This window comes from Myxine glutinosa, chromosome 6 (assembly GCF_964187855.1).
Source record: "Myxine glutinosa chromosome 6, kmMyxGlut1.1, whole genome shotgun sequence".
Lineage (NCBI taxonomy): Eukaryota > Metazoa > Chordata > Myxini > Myxiniformes > Myxinidae > Myxine > Myxine glutinosa.
This window is the reverse complement of record NC_136266.1, coordinates 143,600,158-143,615,786: the sequence shown is the minus strand read 5'-3', so window position 1 is coordinate 143,615,786 and position 15,629 is coordinate 143,600,158. Positions and strand designations below refer to the sequence as shown.

Here is a 15,629-nt window from a genome sequence, read left to right as displayed (position 1 = left end):
CTCCGCACCGCAACATCAAATCCACATACCAAGCCCACCACAGATGTAATCCACTGGGCCATTCACTCAATGTGAAATGTGAGGGAAGTAGTGGCTACATCAAACAAAGGACATTGACAACACACAACATCTGGGGATTTGTTCTTCTTATTCTTCAGGGGGTAGTGAAACGACATTAAATGAGCCTCATGACATCAGCAACAATGAGAATCGATATCTCAAGATACTGAGACGGCACAACATGCACACGATGCCCAAACGCACAACACCCAATTAAATTCCACTTTACCTTCCATGTCTGCTGATGTTCCCATACACCTCCATTCCCCTTGTTTCTTGGTACATAGCCAACTACATTTCCAATTTATGCTTCCTCATCCTGTTGTCCAACCTTTTCTGCATCTATCTCATCGATGTCTTAAATAATCATCTTAAACATTTCAATGAGATATTTTTGTAATTGCCTTCTTTCAAAAGTAAAAGTCCAATCTCCTTCAGTCATTCCTCATAGCTTAGTCTACCTATACCTATACTTAGAACCAGGCTGGTAGCTCAAAGATAACCCCGTTCAATGGCAGCGATACATCATTCTTCAAATATGAAGGCCAAAACTGATCAGGATAATCGAGGTAAGGCCTCACTAAATTCCAGCACAGGGTTAACACCAGCTCCTCAAATACGAAGACCAAAACTGACGAAGATAATCGAGATAAGGCCTCACTAAATTCCAGCACAGGGTTAACACCAGCTCCTCCGATCTATAAACTGTTCTCCTGTGAATACAATTTAAAATCCTATTAGCTTTTCCCATTACTGCTTGGCACTGCAGTGACTTATTAAGCTCTGCATCTGCAACCACCCCTCGATCTTTGCTAACGTGCTCCAACACTACCCTCTGCATGATGTACTCCCTATTTATATTATGATCCTGCCAGAGGAATACACCTTGCATCTCCTAACATTGAATACCTGCCTTTCGAAATGACGCACGAATGCTAAGCGAGTCTCTTTGCACCTGGACTGTGTGTGTTTTCAGAGACTCGTTTCAGCTCGCTGGGCACTTTTTAACCTGCCGTTGCTGGCAAGAAATGCGCAATTAAAATCGTCGTTTAAACTTAATTTTCAGCATTTAGAAGAAAGAGTGGCTATTTCGAGATGGTTAATCATCATTGCTCTGTTGCTAAATACAAATTGGATTCACAAGAATATAGGAATACAAGAAATATCCATGGATGAGAGGGGTCGAATTTGTAACATTTCCTGTTAATACAATCTAGCAGAGGCAGTGGATATATGGTCGTGGCCAAAAATATTGGCACCCTTGCCTATTTTTCAAATAACTCACAATTTTCTCTAAAAATAATTTTTTATTTGAAATTGACAAAACTATTTGGTCTCCACAATTCTTTATGTCACTGTTAATATTACAGAACCATTGTTTTTGATTCAGAACTCAATATATCCTTTTAAATCCAAAAATAAAAAGAAATGGCATTGACAAAATTATTGACACCCGAGACTTAATATTTGGTAGCACAGCATTTGGACAAAATAACTGCAGTCAAGCGCTTCCTATAGCCATGAATGAGCTTCCTACACCCCTCTACTGGTAGTTGGGCCCACTCTTCATGTGCAAACTGCTCCAGTTCTCCCAGATTTGAAGAGTGCCTTCGCCCAACTGCTGTTTTCAGATCTCCCCACAGGTGTTAAATGGGATTTAGATCTGGACTCATTGCTGACCACTTCAGAACAGTCCAGGGTTTTGTCTTGAACCATTCCTGGGTGATATTTGAAGTGTGTTTGGGGTCATTGTCCTGCTCCAAGACCCATGACCTTCGACGGAGACCCAGCTATCTGACACTGGGTTGAACATTGCGTTCCACAATGCCTTAGTAATCTCCTGATTTCATGACACCATGTACACATTCAAGGCACCCAGTGCCAGAGGCAGCACAGAAACCCCAAAACATCACTGAACCTCCTCCATGTTTGACTGTAGGGAAAGTGTTCTTTTCTTTGAAGGCTTCATTTTGTTTTCTGTAAACATAGAGATGATGTGCTTTACATAAAGCTCTAATTTGGTCCCATCTGTCCACAGGGCATTCTCCCAGAAGGACTTTGGTATCTTCAGGTGTGTTTTTGGAAAACTCCAGTCGGGCTTTCTTATGTCTCTTTCTCAGCCTGGGTCTCCGACCATAGAACCCCCTTTCATTGAGTTGGCAATGGATGGTGCGAGTTGAAACTGTCGTACCTTGTGTCTGAAGGTCAGCTTGAATCTGTTTGGCAGTTGATTGAGGTGCTTTCTCCACAATTTGAACAATCATTCGCTGCAATCTTCGATCAAGTTTTCACTTGCATCCACGTTCAGGGAGGCTGGCTGCAGTGCCATGGGCCTTAAACTTCGTGATAACATTGCGTAAGGTGGACACAGGAACATCAAGGTCTCTGGAGATGGACCTGTAGTCTTGAGATTGTCCATGCTTGGCTATAATCTTTTGTCTGACCTCCTCAGCCAATTCATGGTTTTCTTTCTTTTCTCCATGCTCAATGCCATACACACAGTGACACAATACAGCAGAATGACTCATTTTCTCTATTCAAACTGGTTGAATGAATGATTTTTATATTGGAGGCACCTGCAACTCACATTAGGTGAGTTCAATTCCAAACTAAAGGAGAATCATCTGCTTGAAATCTAATTATTTCTTACAACGTCTAAAATGTGCCAATAATATTGTCCGGGCCTTTTTAGGATTTCTGTGTGGAATAAACGAGGATTTAGTAATTTTTTCACCTTTTTTGTTTTGTTCCACTGCAAACGAAGGAAATACATATGTGGATACCAAAATATTTTTTAATTTCAACAATTTTCTGGAAGAAGTGGTGTATTATTTGAAAAAAGTGCAAGGGTTCCAATATTTTTGGCCACGACTGTATAACACACATACACACACAAACTGACATATCTCCTTTTACCAATAGATGCAAAAATCTAGTATAATTTCTCATCTGGCCCAGGAATCAATGTAAAATGTACACTACACTCACAGCCTATACAATTCCCACTCCCATAACCTGTGTATTAACAAGGCCAAAATATGACCTTCCCATCGGTGTTAAGAAGCAACTCAACCAGATACATCGACTCCCTTTGGGAAGTCGGCCTGAATGTTGGTAATGATGCATTGGCTTTCTGATTGTAGACCCCGTTAAATAAATGACCAAGCCTGCCATGTTCACACGTGGTAATCCTGCAAGGTTCAAAGTTCCCTCACTGACCGGGTAGAACGCGCCTGTCCACCGGCCTTGCACAGGCCAACATTTTCGGGAGTTTTTGCAATACGGGCTACAAGTTATCAACTTATTGGGTGAGTTCAGAAAGTTCTACCAATCTTTCGGTGTGCAGAGGCACACCCTTTCTCACAGGCCCGTTTCCAAGTGTTTTTTTTTTTTCTTTTTGAAGCTTTATGAGCCATTTTACGTTGCAATCCTTAAATGGCACGCATGATATACATTCAGCTGCCCCGATGAACCTTGTTGCTAGGGTTTACTGCACATTCTGCACATCCTGAGACATATTATGACATTACGAAAGTCGAGTGAGTATTGTGTCTGGTAATTATTTACCCATGCAATGAGTGTCTATCTGCCTTCCTGAATCTGGATAATTCTAACTTTTTAATAATTCCACTTTTTTGTTAGTCGTTCTTTTAAGTCTGTCAGACTTTACATTTCTTACCAATTATGTTACGTTGATGGGGGTGGGGGGGAGGAAGGGGAGGGGGTGATGGCTAGGATTACTGTGAACTCTCTCACTGCGAGGTTGGACAGGAAGAGGAAGTGGACACGTGAGTATTGATGTTCGAACATGTCCATTATGACAAGGCGGAGTAGTACAGACTTGTACCAAACTGTCCTTGTCCAAACATTTCAAAAATGCATTTTATCACCGTAAAAAAAATGTACAAAAATGGTTTAACCTTTTAAATAAAGTAAAAAAGAATCCCAAATTTTAAATGACAAAATCCCGCACATTTTTAGGTACATATTAAAAAAACCCGACCTGACGTATATTTAAAGACTGAAAAGGAGGACATGTCTGGGGAAAAAAACCAGACGTATGGTGAACCTCATGATGGAACCGTCCCCAAGTTCAGGGTCTGTGTTTGTCTCATGTAAAAGTCCTGTGGTATGTCTTGTGTATTCGTGTCTATGTCCGTGTGTGTGTATGTGTATATGTGTCACATACACACACCACTACAAGCCTTAGATCCTGTAAATAATAAAAAAAACAAAGTGTCTGTTAGGTGGTGTGTTGGTGCAGTTCGATGTTAACCCGTGTTAGCCGATGATTTGATACGAAACAATTTTTTGTTATAAATGACTGTGTAATGTTGGATGAAGCATCAGCTTTATTCTAAAAATTGTGGAAAATGAAAAGGGGACAAGTTGCAATGCTTTAGTGAGATTTTAACTTGTGTAGAAGGATCGTCAGGCTTTGAGACATTTCTGGTTAACGGATATTGAGGGGTTGCTCAATCGGCCAGAAGAAAACCACCTTTAGAGGCAATTTTTTCCCCGCAGAGCAGGGGTTGGCCGCTCAATCGGCCATGGAGGCGTTATTTTTTTTAAACATCGATCTGATTAAAAATGGCAAATTTTTTATTATGATGTTGACCGAACGCATGTTACAACAAGAAAGAGCAATCAGAGATTGCAGACACTCCGATGACACTCCGATGTGACCGATGACATCATCATTATTTTTTTTTCTCCACAAATTTATCCCAAGATGAGGCTGAAGAAATTTCATCTTCATCAGATTAAGTTTTGTATTTGGCGAATTGTGACATCATAATGTAGGCACCTATGACATCATCATTAACATATGTTATTCCCCATGGAGAGTTCCTTACAATGAGCCGTCTCAATTTTTTATATGCAGTGCTTTCGGAGATATGGAGGTGCAAATTTTTTCGGTTTTCCCAAGATGGCGGCTGTACCACGTGACCTATGACATCATAATTATCATTAAAAAAATTCTACCAGAGGAGATGCACCCATGGTGAAAGTTTCCTGTCAATCGGACCAACGGTTGCAGATAAAATCATATTTATTATGTGCGGACAAACAGACAGAAAAACAAACAGACAGACGGACTCAATTGCAATACCATCTCCTCTGGCAAGGGTAATAATGTGGTAGAGCAGTAGAGCAAATAGTACGGCAGATAGGTGAAATATTTTGGAGAATTGTGACTTTGATGATACAAGTACGAGAGTTGGCACACAGTTAGAGTATGCCCTAAGGAAGATATTTGGCTACAGGGCCATCGCAGATTTGTCCTGTGACAACAATGGAGGTGTGGGCGGGACTACGGCTGTCAATCAGCCTGATGGGGGCAGGGCCACTGGACACATTTACCCTTGGGACAATCAGACCTATATGGGTGTGGTTAACGGTGGAAAATTATCAGGAAGTCGGTAACAGCAACAACCCACGCATGTACTTATTTCTATAAAGTACGTACTATTTAGAATGTTAATTCGTTCATAAGGTATGTACAGTACCATTACCTTGTGAGCACCTCTACAAAGTTTGTACGACAACATTTGTAAATCAGAAGTAGAACATCTATATACAGACTTGGCATTTAATGTGGAATATTTTTTTTGTGGGGGTGAACTTACTTTTCAAGATGACTTAGAACCAAAAGTTCTTTGGAATTATGTTGAAATTATTCTAGATTTTGTTAATGTGACCTTTAAAAGAAACCAAAACCACATTTGACATTTCGAAACAAATAAATTGATCCTTGAAAGTGATGTAAACTGATATCGAACTCAATTCACAGACAGTACTGTGTTAAACCTCTGTACGTTTTCCAGAAGTATCTCTTTATTTTGCACATTAGCCAAATTTTTTTTCAACAAAAACAAAAGCTAAATTACGACTGGGATTACGGACAGTAAAATTACAGTTCAGTACTTCATGTAACCCCCACGAGCATTCAGGAGAGCACGTACACATCGAGGCATGCTGTTCACGAGATTTACCAAGGTTTGGACAGGAATCGCTTGCCATGCAGTGACAATAGCCTGCTGCAATTCACGCACAGAGGTCGGCTGCTGGTCCAAGTTGTCGATTTGACGCGTTAATTCTGCCCACAAGTTCTCTATCGGATTCATATCCGGGGACATGTCAGGTCACTCCATATGCTCTACACCACAGTCAGCAAGAAAGTGTTGGATCATACGAGCACGATGAGGCCGTGCATTGTCATCTTGGAAATCAAAGTTTCCTCGAAAGGCTGCACGAGCAAATGGAAGCAATGTTTCTTACAGATTGACCCTGTACTTGAACTGGTTCAGGTTTCCATTCCGAATAACCAGGTCAGTTTTACCCCCTGCATGAAAAGCAGCCCAAACGGTCACCCCACCACCTCCAGCTTGGACTCCTGGCACTATACAATCTTCGTTGTGGGCTTCCAGCACTTGTCTGCGCACTCGGACGCGGCCATCTTGACGATAGACCAGAAATCTAGACTCGTCACTGAAGGTCACATGATACCAGTGTCCTGGCTGCCATTGACGATGCTCTCTGGCCCACTGCAATCGGCGTTGGCTGTGTTGTCTGGTCAAGCGTGGCCTTCTCAGGGGACGCCTGGCACGATAGCCTGCTTGAACCAGTCGTTGGTTGACTAGCCTTCTGGATACAGGCACATTTGTCAGTTGCTGCCACTCAGCCCGAAGCCGATTAGCTGACTTGGTACGGCGTTGCAGACTAACCGGTGCAGCTGGCGATCATCTCTCCTTGTGGTTTTGCGTGGACGTCCTGGCCTCGGTATTGGAGTAGGGATACCCCTCTGAGCATTTTGTTTCAGAATCTTTGACACCTGACCTTGAGTGATGCCATACTGCCGAGCAATAGCACGCTGTTTCATGCCAGAATTTCGTAAAGCCACCACTCCATGACAAACAGCATTGTCAAGTTGACGGACCATCTCCAGAGGAAGCGGCAATAACTTTTGTAGACGTGCAGCAGTTGTTTTCCACTAATACAGAACGCAACAACCCTTGTATACCCGATTGTGAAGCCAATCGTCAAATGTACCTGTCCTTACATTTTGTCATGCCACCTGTGATATAATCCTGTTATTGACTTCTTGCTGCGAAAGACAATCAGTGACATGGTTCTTTCAACAAAGACATCACCGAAGGGCAAAAGAAACTCACCAGATTGATATACTGAGTTCAGAAAGTAAACCCAAGTCAAGAAAAAAAATATATTCCATATTAAATGCCAAGTCTGTAGATTCCAAAAAAATGCAAAGAGCCAATTAATCAAACAGACAACCATTATTCAAAGAATGGTGAAGGGATGGTTTCACATCATTTCTTGTGACCATCTCTACCTTGTTTCCATACTTTTTGGAGCAACATCCCTACTTTTGCCCTTTTATATATATATATATATGAATGGCACACGAGAAATTCTATTTCATGCGGCAGAATGTGTTTACAAGAATGGAGGAAAATGAATGAGAGTGTATACTGTATAGATATGGTATGTCAGACAGGACATGAGAGGTTTGAGAAAGGTACAGCACACCGTATATTGTAAGTCGAAGGTGAGCTTCCGCACTTCCGAGCTGGTTCTGTGCAACACAGCGAAACAGGGAGCCATTGAGAGAGTGAAGCGTGGTGGGAAGGTCCAGGGAGCGGCCTACGTGCTGTGTGCCGCCACCGGGCAATAGGCCGCCCACCCGAGTCCACGTAAATATAGGCTCTGGAAAAGCACCCAACTGGAGCACACAGAGGTACACATGATCAGATTAAAGGTTGGAGCTCACTATCACTAATCAACAAAATAATGAATGAAAAGTAATACAGACACAATGGCATAATATTGGTGTGGACTGACGAATCAAGAAGAAGCGCACTCTCAAGTGCAACAAAGGGAATACAGACATTCTTGGGTAAAATGCACGGGGCATAGAAAAGGCCCCTTTATACAAGGGTATATGTGCCATGTGGTAAAGTATAGAAAAGGCCCCTTTATACAAGGGTATATGTGCCATGTGGTAAAGTATAGAAAAGGCCCCTTTATACAAGGGTATATGTGCCATGTGGTAAAGTATAGAAAAGAATGGACAGTAATGCTCTAGAAAGTTCATATAAAGGGGCACCAATTTCATTCATACCGCTGCATGAAGAAGTAAATGTATTTTATTTGCCAGATGTAGGGCACCCCTTCGTATGAACTTTTCTAGAGCATTACTTGGTTCCTCCTCAGAACACAAGGGGAGTCCAGCATGCACACGAGATTTTTTTAATGCCCCTTATTGCTTGCAAAATCGAAGATATTTCAAGTATATTGGTCGGTTGCGTTTGTGGTTCTGTCTGTCTGTCGGTCTGTCTGTCTGTTTGTTTGTTTGTCACCGGCCTACAGGTCACAATTTTCAACCGATCTTCACGAAACTTCACCACATAGAAGAGTTGGTCAAACGCAAGAAGCCAATTGTTTTGGGGTCAAAAGGTCAAAAGGTCAACATAAGCCAAAGGTCACCAACTTTGCTAAATTTCTAAAATCCTCAATTTTCATCCAATTGACTTGAAATTTGAAGAGGACTTGCATATCTGGTCACTGAATTCAACCACCAAGTATTTTTGAGGTCAACATAGGCCAAAAGGTCAACATAGGCCAAATTTCTAAAATCCTCAATTTTCATCCAATTGACTTGAAATTTGAAGATGACTTGCATTTCTGGTCAATGAATACAACCACCAAGTATATTTGAGGTCAACCTAGGCCAAAAGGTCAACATAGGCCAAATTTCTAAAATCACCAATTTTCATTTGATTGACTTGAAATTCTAAGAGGCTTTACATATCTGGTCACTGAATTCAACCACCAACTATTTTTGAGGTCAACATTGGCCAACAGGTCAACATAGGCCAAGTTTTTTAAATCCTCAACTTTCATCCGATTGACTTGAAAATTGAACAGCATTTGCACATTGAGTCACTAAATAGGGAAACTAACTTTTTGAGGTCAAAAGGTCACCTCAAGGTCAACCTTACAAAATCAGCATTTTTAATCTGAAAAATCGTCACTTTTCTTCCTGTTGACCCGAGCTTTGATCAAGATTGTCAATTTTAATCTTGATGAAATGGACAATTTCCTGTATCAATGGAATTTTTTTCTTGGGGTTGGGGGGCCGATTTTGCAAGTATCGTGCTCCGCATGACGTCTTCTTGTTTGATCATTATTCAAGAAGGTATAAAAGACTTGAAAAACAAAGGGGAAAAAAAATATTCAACCCAGACCAAAATATTCAACCCAGACAGGATTTGAACCCACAATCCCCAGCTTAGGAGTCTGATGCTTTATCCATTAGGCCACTGGGCCAGCACATTAGAGTTGCGTAATAACATTTTGAAGAGTTATAAAGTGTGTATATATTTTTATATATATTTAATTTTAAAGCAAAAACGATAGCACATAGGTGGAATTTGTTTCGAAAGCCATTAACTAGACCTATTGGCCGATGTATATTCCAAGTCTCAGCTAGTTTCAATGTATAGTCCTTGAGATATGAGCGCGAACACATTTTGGGCGGATGGACGGACAGACACCAACGTGATTTTGAGGGTTTTCTAAATATAACTAAAGAATGCATAAACGGACGTTGCTGAAATTTGGAACATATTACCTCGAAGTACAAAGCATTTACTTCTGAAATTTGCAGGCGATTTCGTCCAGTAGAAGCCAAGAAACGTATTTTCAGTCCCCATGTAATAGCTGCATGCAGAGAAACTATCCTATATAAAGGGAGGGGTGCTTTACGCACCTCGCTTTGCGCACCTTGCTTTACGCACCTCGCTTTGATAACTTAAGGGACTGGAAGGATGTCAGAGTACAGATTTCAAGGGAACAATGAAACAGGCCCCGAACAGCCACCCAGATAGTCAGATATGTAAGTACAGAAAAATGTGGAGATAAATGAGGACAGGAACAAACATATGAAACAAACATATATATATAATAATAATAATAATGTTGATTTAAATTATACAATGGACTACAAAATGTAAATGTTTCATGATATTTGTTATATTATATCACCTTTATCTATACGCGGTTCGTAGATCGCGGTTCGTAGATCGTATATAATAATAATAATAATAATAATAATACATTTATTTTATATAGCGCTTTTCAAGAAGCCCAAAGACGCTTTGACAGAGTACAAAAAACAAGTGCAAAAAGACAAAAATCAACAGGTAAATAATCAAAGCAAGAGGAAGGAGAAGGAGAAGAGATAGTGAGGGGTTAAATGCTGTGGGTTAAATGTTGAATGCAGTGTTGAACAGGTGGGTCTTGAGTGATGTTTTGAATGTGGTGAGTGAGGAGGAGTCTCTGATGGTGTGAAGTAGTGAGTTCCAGAGGGTGGGAGCAGCGATGGAGAAGGCCATATATATATATATATATATATATATATATATATATATATATATATATATATACAGTCACGTGAAAAAGTAAGTACACCATGTAAAAAAGTAAAAGTAAAAAGTAAAAAGTAAAAAGTAAGTAAAAAGTAAGTTACGTAAAGTTTTGACTTTTAAAAATTATTTCAACATATAGCTATTTGATCTTCATTTCAACAATATTGATAGACTAGCCGAAACCCGTGGAACATCCACGGAAGGGAGGATGTGGTGTATGGATAGAGTGTACCATTATGGATGGCATGGGGGATTTGCTTGTCCGAGTAAGAGTTAGGAAGAAAGATGAGAATGAAGAGTGCGTATATGAACAACGATCGCCGACACCGGCAAAAATGCATGCTCTGGATTGTCCACTCAGTGGACGGCTTGCTTTCGCCTTCGCCTGTCCAATCAGCGGACAGCTTGCTTCGCCTTCGCCCAGCAGACGCCCATACGATGGCGTCGTAAGATGGCGTCGTATCGGCAGTTAATCGGATGCTTTTGGGCCCCAACGTCGGCTAATTCAGATTTTTCGAGTATGGCTGTACGTGATAAACAAAGAGCGCGGTTCGTAGAACGTAAATCCATTAGTGCTGTGGGCATCGGGTCACTGGGTGCGGCGTAAAAGGGATAACAAAGTCGAGTCCTTACGCTATTATTATATAGATAAAGGTGATATAATATAACAAATATCATGAAACATTTACATTTTGTAGTCCATTGTATAATTTAAATAAACATAAATGCAAATTTCGCATGTAGAAAAAGTAAGTACACCCTTGGCTCGAAGAGGTGGTATTGCCCCCTTTGGAAGAAACAACCTCAAGTAGGAGTTTATTATAACTGTCTACCAGTCTCTGACATCGACTGGGAGAAATTTTTTCCCACTCCTCCATGCAGAATTCTTTCATCTGTGTGATGTTTGAGGGGTTTCTTGCATGCACAGCTCGTTTCAAATCCCCCCACAACATCTCGATGGGATTTAGATCCGGGTTTTGACTTGGCCATTCTAGAACCCTCCATTTCTTTCTTTTCAGCCATTCCTTGGTGGATTTACTGGTATGTTTAGGGTCATTGTCATGTTGCAAGGTCCACCTTCGGTTGAGCTTCAATTTTCCGACAGATGGCCTCACATTATACTCCTCTGGTACAATGAAGAATTCATAGTGGATTCTATGATGGTGAGCTGCCCAGGCCCTGATGCAGCAAAGCTGCCCCAAACAATAATATATCCACCACCATGCTTTACAGTTGGTATCAGGTTCTTGTGGTCAAATGCTGTCTTTGGTTTTCGCCAAACATGTCTTCTGCTACTGTGGCCAAATAGCTCTACCTTTGACTCATCTGTCCAAAGCACATTGTTCCAGAAGTGCTGGTCTTTGCCTCGGTGTTCATTGGCAAACTTTAGTCTTGCCCTGATCTTCTTTCTGGACGGCAAAGGTTTCCTCCTGGCACACCTCCCATGTAGATCAAATTTGTGCAGCCTCTTTCTCATGGTAGACTCGTGCACTTTGACATCAACAGTGGCAAGAACTACCTGTAGGTCCCGTGATGACATTCTGGGGTTCTTCGAGACTTCTTTCAGCATTTTGCGGTCTGCTCTCGGGCTGAACTTGCTGGGGCGGCCTGGCCTGAACAAGTTGGCAGTTGTTGGGAATCTTCTCCACTTGTAGATGATCTTCCGGACAGTCGAATGATTGATTTCAAATTGTTTGGAGATCTTTTTAAATCCCTTCCCAGACTCGTAGGCATCTATAACCTTCTTTCTGAAGGCCTCAGAGAGCTCTTTTGATCTAGGCATGGTGATGCCGCACACTTCAACAACAAAGAGCAAACCACACCAAATGTCTGAGGTTTAAATAAGACAGGTTCCTTCAAGGTCCTCTCCATCGATGTTCTAATCATTTGCACCTGAGCTGGTGCACCTGATTCTAATTTTAGGTATTTGAAGTGGTGATAAATGTTGGGGTGTACTTACTTTTTCCACATGCAAAATTTGCATTCATGTTTATTTAAATTATACAATGGACTACAAAATGTAAATGTTTCATGATATTTGTTATATTACATCACCTTTATCTGTCAATATTGTTGAAACTAGGGCATGCCCGTACTATATCTATATCTAAAATTATATCCCCCCCCTCTATTTACATGAAATGGTTTGGTCCAAAGCGAACGGCTTGCGAGTGGTGACAATCCCCCCCCTCTATTTACATGCAATGGTTTGGTCCAAAGCGAACGGCTTCCGGAGTTTGGTAAAGAAATCGCCATCGCGTGAACAAACGCGCAGGAAAGCGAATGAATCGCAAATTCGTTTTTATTAGTTGTAAAACATAGTTTAACGCCAACATAGTTTGCAAACGTGAAATAAATGAATACGCTCTCAAATGTGCCATCCGAGGCAGAGTGTGCCCGCCACGTTCGGCACACGCGATCGTTCGCTGCTCTCTGATTGGTTGAATCGTTTTTTGGACATAGCTCGGTAAGTAATTGTCCGATTAATATGAAACCTTGAAAAGGCACATCCTCGGGTCCCCAGCAATATACCTGGCAAGTTAAAAGTATATCGGACCCGTGGTTGTCGAGAAACAGCGGTCACAGACAAACGTACAAACGTACAAACGTACAAACGTACAGACAGAGATTACTGGAATTATAGATAGATGAAGATCAAATAGCTGTATGTTGAAATATGTTGAAAATGTCAAAACTTTGCATGGGGTGTACTTACTTTTTCACGTGACTGTATATATATATATATATATATATATATATATATATATATATATATATATATATATATATATATATATATATATATATATATATATATATATATATATATATCTATATATGTATATATATATATATGTATATATATATATATATATATATATATATATATATATATATATATATATATATATATATATATATATATATATATATATATATATATATACACAATATATGAATTGAACATATATATTATATATATATATATATATAATATATGAATATATATACATTTATAATATATGAATGAATTTGAGTGATAGTCCATCTAAAGAGCAGAAATACAGGTGAAGAAAAAGGTGGATATTTAAAAGACGAGTCCCAGGGACTCAGTACACAATCCCTTTCTGACCATACCACGTGTGACTCTTCAACAATCAAGGTGATTGGCTGACCCTCCAGGGGGCGGTGTGGCTCGGTTAATATGTGCAGGGATTGTGGTGCTGCTATGAGGATATGGGAAGGGTTGAGAGAAAAAGGAAATACTGACATGTAAATATGTGGGATGTCTTCATGTAAATATGTAAATATGTAAATAAATAATGTAAATAAATATGTAAATATCATGTAAATATGTCTTCATACAAGTGGGATGTACTTCATACAGGATGTTTAGAAATTGGTTACATTTTCATGACAAGGTAGAATGAATATTATTAATATCATATAAGGCTCATGTAAAGTGTGGGTTATGCATTTGGATGAACGATATTGAAGCGAAGTATTCCTGCTGGCATCCAACAAAAGTGATCATCTCAAATGAATGGACTGTGCAAAGGTAAACAGTTATAAATAATAAATGTTTGTATTTTGTTCAAGCCAATCGTATTGTTATGGAAATGATTCCTCATGGGTTAAAGACGCTTTGTATAGCACAGTTATTTCCCGGGTGTCTCAACATAATCATAAAGTAAAAAGTAATTAAAAGTGATATTAAGATGCGTTGCTTTTGTAATAGTTTGACGAAGTAAACCTTCTCTATTGTGTGTATCTAAAATTATCAACCCATTTGGCTCCATTTTAACTCTTCTCACCTCTGTTATCTGTCATAAATGTCTCTTTTTGCGATTTGGGAAGGCCTTGGAGCACTAGTCTAGGCGGGGAATCCTGACCGAGCTGGGCTGTGGCTGCGAGAGGTCATGGGGGTGTTGCTCTGCCCATTGATCCGAACATACGGCCAATGGTGAGTGATAGGGGTATGGCATGGTGCGTCATCAGTGACATGCGTGGCTGAGCTCATACAAGGTGAAGGCAAGAAGGAAGTGCGAGGAGAACTTCGGAGATGCCGACCTGGAAGCTGCGCTGTGACGGAGCTCCCACAAGTGAATCCATGCCTTACACATTCCCAGTCACGCCTCTCTTCCTCTCCTTCTGAGTAGTTCCTGTCTGGAGCAGGCAAGATCTTCTTGTCCATGGAATTCACTGGGCTTGCCCGACCATCTCTTTCTGTCTTATTAACTCCCCTCTGTCTCGCTATCGTGCATGCATGAGGCCTTAATGTATGAATAATTAAGGATCCCATAAGTTTGTTCATTCGTTTGTTTGTGGACGCGTATTCAGTTAGTGGATTAAGGGGTTGGTTTCATTGTTGATTACTGTTGCTTGCTCATTTTAAATTCCTTCCCTTGTGCCATTATTATCCCCCACGCTTTAAAAAAAACAAACCGGGGGAGGGGAAGGGGGATATTGTAATCAGCTCCATCTGTCTGCCTGTCCGTCATGCTATCTCCTCCTAAATGGTGGTGCAGAAATTCACCAAACTTGGTAGTTATAATCACCACATGGCACAAAGGTGCAAAAGCAGTCATTTTTGGCTCCACCCCTGGGGCAAGGTCAAATACCAAAAAATGCTATTACGGGCACATTTTAAAACAATTTTTCATGAAACTTTGCATTTGCAATCAACATTGGGAGACGTATGACATATGTAATGATTTTTTGGGATTTCACCTCCGGTTCCTGCCACAGGGGATGGGGACTTGAGGTCGCAGGGGTAAAAACTCAAAATTTGATGTTGGGTCATTCCTTGTGGGTCACTGGAATTCTGTCTGTGGTGGCTGCTTCATGTGGTGGTTCTATAAAGACACATTAAGGGAAATAATTGATCATGGTCTTCATGCCTCTAGTAGGATTGCATCATGTGACTTAGGTTGCTCGGCCTAAGATTAGATCCAGGCACGTGATGCCTATTGGTGCAGCACTGAGCTGCTTTGCGATTTCCATTCTGCACGGCAATGTGGTCGTCAGATGCAGACCAGGCAGGGAGGTCTCAAAGTGATCGCTTTGATGCGAGTTGCCGGATTCTAACCAGGCAACTGGAACGGTCCGACAACTGTT

General features: G+C 40.7%; 1 protein-coding gene across 1 annotated transcript in view; it reads right to left on the bottom strand.

Annotated features, from left to right (window-relative positions):
* Positions 1 to 1,166: 1,166 nt before the first annotated feature.
* IGSF21 (immunoglobin superfamily member 21) overlaps positions 1,167 to 15,629 on the bottom strand; it is a 65,135-nt gene continuing 50,672 nt past the window's right edge. The window contains exons 9-10 of the mRNA XM_078781081.1: positions 7,612 to 7,804; positions 1,167 to 1,180 (exon numbers count right to left, since the gene is read on the bottom strand). Of these exons, the coding sequence (XP_078637207.1) occupies positions 1,167 to 1,180; positions 7,612 to 7,804 (207 nt within the window). The remainder of the gene's footprint in view (positions 1,181 to 7,611; positions 7,805 to 15,629) is intronic.